This window comes from Saccostrea cucullata, unplaced genomic scaffold (assembly GCF_032062105.1).
Source record: "Saccostrea cucullata isolate Sc308-1 unplaced genomic scaffold, CSIRO_AGI_Scuc_v1 ctg1341, whole genome shotgun sequence".
Classification (NCBI taxonomy): Eukaryota; Metazoa; Mollusca; class Bivalvia; order Ostreida; family Ostreidae; genus Saccostrea; species Saccostrea cuccullata.
The window spans coordinates 364733-374519 of NW_026930817.1; the positions used below are offsets into that span (position 1 = coordinate 364733).

Below are 9787 nucleotides of genomic sequence, written 5' to 3' on the forward strand. Positions count from 1 at the left end.
AGTGTGTGCTCAGTGGTGTGTGCAGACTTTAACAATTGAACACACCCAGTGAATTCTTGATTTAAATTGTTTAATTTCTAATTACTATGTGTTTTTTCATTTGTATTGTATCCGAAGGAATTTTTTTGTTGGTAGCTCTGGACATCATTATGTAAAATTATTTAAAAGCAGGCTTGATGCATAACAGGTTTATTTAAGGAATAAGGCTGCAGCTCTAAATGTATTATGATATTTTTCATATTTGATACCTTTTACATATATTTGAACATGAAGGCGTTTATGTAATCATAAAATTATCGATTTGTTTTTAAAAACGCAATGTGCCAATCGATTGATCATCTTCATGAAATTGAAAAATCTGACAGTTATTCCTTATATTTACATGCTTTGATTCCGCCAATCCACGTGCTCCAAGCCCTGCTTCTGTCTAGCTGTTTGTCCCGCCCTGCACGTGTTTTTTTTTTTTTTGGAACCGCGCCAATACATTGATGGAGAAGTAAAGTACATTTACAATTGGTAACTTTATCTCGGACAAAGACATTGGAAATGTAAATATTACAGTGTAGTTTCAGTTTATTATCAGGAGAGGGGGAGTTAACGTATTGCTTTTGTTTTCGAGTTTCGAGTATCAAAGAAAGAGAGACAACTCCATAGAAACCTTGAAATGTTCGTGGTTCCACAAACATTGCATTCTGAGACAAGAAACACATTTACAGTAAAATATTTATAATATATAACATATAATATATAACATTTTCCCGAGAGTATAGCCTTACAGCAAACATACACCCGAATGAAAGATTGGTTGACATCATTCCACGGCAAATTTATGAACGGACATAAAAATTACAATGCTGACAAAAACTGAAAAAAAGAATTTAACAAAAGAAATGTACATACAAGTAATGATACAAACAGAAGAAGAAGTCTTAAATGACGTATACATTTATTATTTTCACAAAAACAATTCAAAACACATGCTTAAAACAAGTCACTGTATCTGACACAAAAATGTGCAATATCTAAATTTTATAAAATAGTGTCTACATCTTCACTGTCCTTCACCTTTTCTTGTAAATGAATTTAAACAATTTCATTAAGTTTGGACTATCTAGAAATACAAACAATGATATTTCCAACACGATGAATATTATACCTGCATAACCAATCACCTTAGAACTGGAGCGATAATCATCCGCACAAGACAGAGTTCTTAGGTAAGCTGAGGTTTTCTTTTTATTAATGGTTAATTCTTTTTTAATGTCCATCAGTTGTTGTTCTATTGATTTCGTAGAATTTGCTCTGCATGGGCAAGTACAAACATCTGGATTGTTGGTTGTTGTCATCGTAATAGCTGAAAAAAATGAACAACATCTAAAATATTGTCATCAGAATTTCACTTGATAATCCAACATGAAAAATTTCAAACCCTGTTTTATAACGACTGAAGTGAAAACATTTAAGGCCCTGCAACTACCGGGTATATATGTCAGCATTTTGCAAAAAATGCTATGTTCATTATAGTAAATCTTGATTTAGATGCTGATTTCCCCTTTTATTGCTTTAAGGTAAAGCACTGGCAAATTCCAGGATTAAAAAATAAATATACCAACAAAAAAGAAAGAAATAAAGAACAGATTTTTGAAAACAGGCACCCCACTGAATAGGATTTTCAAGTTTTAAACGACCCAGTTCCACTTTTAAAACTGTTACTACGGGCCTGAGCGTTCAAATGCTAATTAAGATCATACACTTCCTCAATATTATATTTTTTCCCAAGCATTTGCCATTAAAGTTCCCTCAAAAAATTAAAGTACATATCCAGGCATTTTTGCAAAATACCAGATTTTTTTTTTATTATAAAATCATTTTGAAAATTACTAACATTGTCAATATTACATTTTTTGTATGAGTGTGTCTTTATCTACTTTATCTTTTTAAATAAAGTTTTAAGAATTACAAGATGATGATATTTATGATGAATGTACATGTTGTGTATTACGAAGATATACATTTACAGTTATGCATACTGTAACAACTGTAATAATATCTGTTTTGTATCTCTTCGTAATGTTATAAAGTTATTCAAATTATTATTACAAGTGTAATTTCTCAACAGATTTCCGATTGTCATAGAAAAATCAAAAGGTTAAAAAAAAATTAAAATTGGCTATTTAAGTAATTTTCAAAAGGATTGTAAGGGAATACCATCTTCTTGTATTTTGCACATATGTCTGGTAAGGTACCTCAATCCTTTGTTAGAAAACAATATAAAAGTTACTTTAATGACAAATCTTGCGAAAAAGCATTGGGTAACGTATCATTTATCCTTAAAGGACGATACATACATGTAGGTATCATGCATATTTAAAAAAAAATCAAAGGAAATAGCATTAAAAGACAAACAAATATCCAGCACACTTTTAACTGTTTAGTGGTATTCACAAACATGCAGCACACAACATGGAATTTGACTTCCTGGGAGGATATCCATTCTGGCATTCGTGCAATACTTTGTATCAGGAAAAAATGCATTCTTTATCTTCATAAGTTTGTAGCTAATGAAATGAAATTGGATAATAGTCCTCAGTTTAACGTTTACGTGGTTAAACGAATATAAAACTTCAAAAACGATAACATTCATACAGCTTTCAAAAGTGCGTCTGTGCTTATACATAAAGTGCTTTGTAGAATATAAAGTTGTCTCCCTTTGAACAGTGCTGGACTGAACAGTGGAGCAAAAACTATCAACTGTATAAATGTAACAAATATTGACATATTATGCTTAAAACATTTAATCATGATAAAAAACTGAATAAAACATTTTTTTAATTAAAGTTTGTCTAGATATTAAGCTGACAAGTCATTATTGTAAGATAGCCTGATTTTACTTATGAACGTTGCTAATTTCTTTATTTATGTTCCTTTAAGTTCTCCTGCCAAACGAATGAGCTTGTTTTTTGTTAGAAGCAGGCAAAAAAAAAAACATCATATAGAAGTGAAACATGTCATTTATTAAAGTAAATGACAAAAGAAGTAAAACACAGTTTACAAAAGAAAGGGGGTAAGAAAAAAAGGGGGTAAGAAAAGGGGGACTCAAATAGAGTATTACACATCTTAGGCAAAGTATTGCACGATTTGACCCCCAGCACCATAATGTCTTTGTAACTTGATGTACATAGGAAAAAGGGGGGTAAACCAGACTAGAATACGAATTCAAACCCTATGATCTTTCACAAGGTACAGTATTCATCACAAGCGCTTGACATTTTTAAGCTTTCTTTTCATAAATGAAAATATCCCCTATAAAACGTCAAGCGCCTGTGGTATTCGTGTATTTCAAGTCGACCCTATAAACATTATAAGATTCAAAAACATATACAAAATGTCTTAAACTGCTGTCTGCCATAAAAAGGGGTAAAACAAAATAACAGCCACAATCCAATCAGAGATTGTATCCACCCACATTTTTTTAATTAAACTCTGTCTAGATATTAATCTGACAAGTCATTATTATAAGATGGTCTGACTTTACTTATGAACGTTGCTAACTTTTTTATTTATTCATTTATTTATTTATCTAAGTTTAAAGTGATATCTGTAAATCCTAATAACAAATTTAAAAACTCAATTTCTTGCTTTATTTATTCATAGTTCTTGGCAATTTGGTTGATATTTGTTAACCATGACTTTTGTCGGCACATTAAAATACACCAAACACTGTACTGTAAAAATACTGAAAAGTTCATTCATACAGCTCAAAAACACGTTAAACATAACGTGCATTTCTTAATTTGGAAAGAAATTAATTAAATATGCATATTGGTACTTTGAATTAAACTTAAAATTAAATTATACTCGTATTATATGTATGGTGAAAGTAAATTGTTTATTTCTATTATTTTTCCGATTCTTTGAAATCCTTTTATCATTTATATTATATCACACACTTCGGTCCCAACTATTCTTTTGATAAAATCATATTGACATTTCTTTGACGTCAAGCTTTTCATCTGATGAACTTTCCTGTATAAGAACCGTTAATTTTTAATGTGATACTATCAGACTTTGACAAAATTAACCCAATCATCATCATAAATTTCAATCTGGACGTTTTACCTCAAAGAAAGACGAATAGTCCAGCAAGTATAATGACGTCATATTAGTTTTATATTCACAGAATTTTAACCCGCAATGCACTTATAATTGTCATTCGGCAGGAATCTGGGCGTATTTTGAAGGCAAAAATTTGATTGAACTGCCACATAAAATTTTAGCATTCTTTTGTTCTAGCAGCTAGGTTCCTGCAAAATGGGAAGAGGAAATATTTCCCAATGTGTGTTTTGATTTGCTTAACAATCCCTTGAAATATGACTAGATGAGTCATTCTGATAAAAAAAAAACGATAAAAATTCTATTCTAAAGGACAGGAAAGGAATATTCTTTTTTCCCCCACTGATGCTTTCATAGCTGTAGATCTGTAGCTCGAGGGTCGGAAAAAAATTTTGGGATGGACGACCAGATAAAAAGCTACATTATAGAAATGGAAGCTTAACTGTACAGCGAAAAATAAAACAAGAAACAACGCATTAAAACATGTATTGATGGGACAACCTTCAGAAGTACAATGCCCACCCGTTAAAATATTCATAGGTATATTTATTGCACACAAAAAAGTCCTTTTCAGATTTATTTTTCATTATACATAAAATATTTAATGACCATGTGTTCCCAGCATATCCTTTTACTACTTCCCAAAACAAAACTCTATAAGTACAAGTCAAGTATAAGGCGCGTTGGACCGAATTTTCTTAAATGGCAGTATACATTGGCGAAATTTTCGATGGTCCAGAAAGATAGTGAAAGAATATGTTGGAAACAAGGTTTTTAATATTTTGAGATGGAAGCTTGAATAAAAGGAGGAAAAAATCGAGAAAAAACGCACTTTTTGTGGGCAATAAAAATACACTTTTTCAATGTATGGCATAGTAGCTGACTGCCCTCTGGTCTTCCGTCCCAATTTTTTTCAAAACAGCGAGCTACAGATGTGCAGCTTAAGTGCATTTAATTTTCATAGTCAGTAGGATAACTTACAAACTGAATTTGTACTCTGCATGGTGAAATCCCCTTGCGTGGACGATATCAATGGTATATTGACCATACAGGAGGTATCGGGAATTAGGGCTACCGAATTATCCGCCAGAATCGTATTATTTACTTCATCTGAAAAATCAAATATACATGACAAGATTATCAGAAAAGCGAAACATCAATTTGTACTTTTCAAAAAATAATTACAGGCAAGCAACTCTAACATATTAACGAGTACAACCTACGTGATAAATAATATTGAATCAAAAGGCATCATTATGTATTTCGTCTTGGTTGCATTGTCATTACATATATATATATATATATATATATATATATATATATATATATATATATATATATATATATATATATATATATATATATATATTAAAACTTACTTGTAAAACATGTCTTAAGGTACATATCAATGTTGTTATTTGAAAAGCTGGATTTGGAGCATGCCTCTGGATCAACAGAAAGAAACATCCAACAGTCGTCCTCGGTATATCCCTGGTAGAACCCGACACCCCAGCATTCCTCACCTATTAAAAGACGGGGAACTAATCAAGAGTATTCATCAAAAAAGCTATATACAGTAATATGCAACAGTCAGGTAGTTTTCGTCTGCTTGTTTCCCCCCCCCCTTTTTGAGAATTCTACATATAAGAATTTTCATTTTGAGAATTCTTGATATGCCACAACTTGCAGCAATGCCAGTGGAAGGCTGCAAATTATACATACATGTATACTCGGTACTCAGTGCGATTGAGCAGTAAATCTTTTTCATGCCAGAAAGTTCAAAGTAGCCAGTTTTGACAACATTCTTTTTTTTAAGATCATCTGAAAGACGACTATTGACTGATGTAATAATTTCATTGCACGCAAGTATGTTTGTTCGTAAACGAAATGTGCATATTATTATTAACAACGAAAAATTAAGAAATATCCGAATTGAAGAAGCTTGGGTATTTTTAACCATTTATTTAAGTGAGATGGGTGGGGTAACAAAAACTATAACTTATAACGATGAAATAGAATGGGTTTTTTTTCGTTCATCATGTCTCCACTTCAGTGTAACACAACTTCTTATGTGTAGAGAACTAAAGATACTTCTTTGAATAATTAAGCTGATTGTCTCGCGAAAGTCTCACCATAGTATGGCAATAGTTACTCAGACCTCCTCGACTATTATTTGCTGAACAACATAACTATTTGCAGGCATTTGAATCTACGGTAAATTGGGGTAAGTTGTACCACTTTTGCTGACGTATGGCTTTTTAATCCCAATTGCAAAACTTGACTGTTTTCAAATATACTAGTAAACAATTCTCATTAATTTCAATTTTTCTGCTTGACTCAATAATTCCGTAAATTATTGTGCAGGGCGATGTTGCTTTGTCCAAACTTAAACGGTGGTCGAAAGTACCCCGACTTACCCTACTTGAAATGAAAACAATTGGGAGTTTTTTCCTTAATAGAAAGCATTAGGACCGCATGGAATTCCTACAAATATTTTAATAATGACCTGCTTACATATACCGATTTGATAAAAAATTTAAGAAATAAAATTGGCTCACCTTCGGATTGAATTGGAATATTACGACAGGCATTTAAACAATCGTAAAGGCTGTACTCTCCCGTTTGTTTCAAAGATCCACTACAACCGGTTCTTGGATAGTATCGGTCAAAATCACAAAGTCCTGTAAAGTAAGAAAGTTTTATATGATTACAAAACACGACATACAACGATACCTCTATCGAATCCTCCAAAATAGAAAAAAAACTGAGGTTTGCTTAGGAAGGAAATATTACATTTATATTGTAATACCCAACAATGAGAGATATCATTTTAATACATGAAAGCATACTAAATATAATAAAAATATAACCAAAAGGTTATCATTTTGATTTTCACACTTTATTAATTGTTTTCAAAATTTTTGAAATTGGAAATATACCGTGTAATTGGAAATTTTAGCGAGGCGCAAAATTAGCGATTTGTACTTAAATACTTAATCATTTTCTGGGTTGGATTGGGGCAATTTATTGTGAAAAAAATGTTTGTGGAAGGTGATTTTAGTCTATAGAAATTTCACTCTTTTCAGTAAAACTAAAAGAAGACATATTTTAACATTAGATCTAATGTCCACAGGAATTTTTACATTTTCTTTTAATATTTTTCATCCTTTTTATTGCAAAACTCATCTTCTCAGTGCCTTGTCCAATTTTATTCATATTTAATGGTTTTTCGCTGAGCAGGAATTATAATTAGAAGAATATGTGTATCAAATGTTCACGTTTTGACATTTGCCTTTTTGTCATTTTGTACATTACATGTACAGACAAAAGTTAAGAGCACAAAGTGTGCACTGTCATTGCAAAATGTACATGTCAATGTACATTTTAGATGTACAAATTTCAATAGCAGTCGGTATATGTACAGGCTGATATCGGCCATCGTAGTATTAGGCTCTTTTTTCGTAAAAGTGAAAACAGAATAGTTGATCTCAATTATTATCATTTTGACTGAATCGCGTGTTAACCTAGCAGGACCATTACTGATTAGGGATTATTTTGTATAATGATTTAAAAAAGCATCCTATATAATCATATAGATAATATCTACAGTGTATTTCCTTCCTCAAAAGAAGATTATAAACAACAGCGCAGTAGGAAATGACCGCTTAATCGCTTAAGATACTGGGGGTCTGAATAATGTCACATTATATTCCGCTTTTAATTCGATCCACAACGAAATTGTTTTTCTTCCTTCAAAATACTTAGTATTCCTACCTAAATTTACTTCGCATATAAAGCTTAATTTCACATCGCATCTCTCAGTCTTCCATTGTCCTGTTGACGGATTAATTGAAAAGCATTTATTGTCGTCTGCTACTGAACTTGGTGTCGTGACGTATTTGTGATAGGTTACATTGTTGCAGTCGATCCATTTTACCTTTGATCCGTCTGACGAATCTATTTCATGTAATCCCGTCCATACATTTCCGGGGCTGTAGAACGATACAGAAAATAATAACAGTTAAATCGTCTTTTTTCTTTATGTTTCAAAGAAATATCTGAATAAGAGAAGTAATATCGAATGATTTAATTTATTGAAAAAGTTGGTGACGCCTAAAAACTGTATGCACACAAAGCTCAATCGCTTTAACATGATTTTATATGAAACTCAGTTAGTTGGAAAAGAATTAGAAAAACTCTACTGTGATAGAGGTACAAAGTGTGGTTGTGAAAAATTGATATCTCCATATCTTTGGCAAAGGTTAAAGCTTCTCAAATACAAGTCAAACTCCAAGATCAAAGGATGAAAAATGTTGTTACCCAAAGGAAGAATGTACGAGTATCTATGAAAAATGAAAGCCAATACACTAACCATTAAGCAGTAGTTAAATGATCTACAAGACATGTGGTGGTGTCCTGTTAGTATGCCAGTAATAAGCTTTCAGAATTTCATTTTCACTCTGGCAATCAAGAAGACGCTTTTCACTTTTATTATTAGCAAGGTCCCTATAGGATTCCTCATGCATTTTACGTCGAAGCCATTTCACTTTAAGCAGATGGTTTGGATTGTTCTTTAAACGAGTAATAAGGATTCTGATTTCTCCGTTTCCATTACCTGCGAGTCAAGTGGGGGTCGAAAAATGATTTGTTCAAATTCCAATTTGGGCTGACTTTTTTCTTTTCTCACTCTAAATTGACGACGGATTTCCCCGTTATTTCCCAATCATGACAAGGTACACACAGCTGGTGTGACCGGTCGGTAGGTGATGCCCACTCCTCCATGGCACCTGATCCCATCTCTGGTGTTTCGGAGGTCTGTTTTTGCTCTGCTCCTATTTTGTATTGTTTTATAGAATTTTGATCTTGAATACTGTTCGTTATCTCCATATAATTATTTGCAAATAAAAAAAATATTATTTTTTTTAAATACACATGTATAGGAAAAAAATATAAAAGAATACTCATAACAGTCTTTAATTTCAGACTGTGAATGAATTGATTATTGGATTGATTGATTGGTTGATCGATTGATTTCCTTATGTTTAACGTTGGGTCAACAATATTTCAGAGATATTTCAGCTGAAAATATAGCTTTAATGACCGGTACTAGTATTTGAAAGGTACATATAGTATAGGGGTGTGTGAACTATTTTAACAATACTTTAAAAAGTCTTAATAATTTATTTAACAATCGTAGCCTTACAATAATACATTTTCATCTTAAATTTAATTTAAACTTACACAGATTGAACCCACTCGTTTTGAAGATATTTTTCAATGAAGTATTGTTTCGTCGGAGAAGAAATTGTAACTAAGGATGAACCACTTTGTTCACAGATTGTCTTTGCATCATTCCAAGACTTAGCATTCGTATAGAATGTGAGCTTTTCTTTAGTGGTTGTGAAAAATCCTGCAAAGATATTCAAATATAAAATGAATATAAAACGAAATGTTAGCATTGTGTACTTTGAATAAACAATGAAAACGATACTTATGGGTAATTTTTTCAAGCAATCATTCCTGCAATAACAATTTTATTATTGCAACAAAAAGACATCAATGACTATGCCATACTCGGAATCATGCATATGAAAATAAAGAAAAGCAATTTCATCAGCTTAAAATATTGTATAGCCCAGAATCTGCATCGATAAATAATGTAAAATCCATCAAC

The 9787-nt window shown here is 31.8% G+C and overlaps 1 protein-coding gene across 1 annotated transcript; it reads right to left on the reverse strand.

Annotated features, from left to right (window-relative positions):
• Positions 1–982: 982 nt before the first annotated feature.
• On the reverse strand, positions 983–9572 carry LOC134230196 (uncharacterized). The gene is made up of 6 exons (XM_062711967.1): positions 9355–9572; positions 7888–8105; positions 6672–6794; positions 5493–5636; positions 5095–5223; positions 983–1354 (listed from the first exon to the last, which is right to left on the reverse strand). Exons 1-6 carry the CDS (start codon positions 9570–9572, stop codon positions 1062–1064), a joined length of 1125 nt encoding a protein of 374 aa, XP_062567951.1. The 3' UTR covers positions 983–1061.
• Positions 9573–9787: the final 215 nt, after the last annotated feature.

Coding starts and splice junctions, on each gene's coding strand:
- LOC134230196 (XM_062711967.1), bottom strand. CDS start 9,572: ATGCTAACATTTCGTTTTATATTCATTTTATATTTGAATATCTTTGCA. Junction 8,106..9,354: donor AACGAGTGGGTTCAATCTGT/GTAAGTTTAAAT, acceptor ATCGTTCTACAG/CCCCGGAAATGTATGGACGG. Junction 5,637..6,671: donor TATTCCAATTCAATCCGAAG/GTGAGCCAATTT, acceptor GTCTTTTAATAG/GTGAGGAATGCTGGGGTGTC.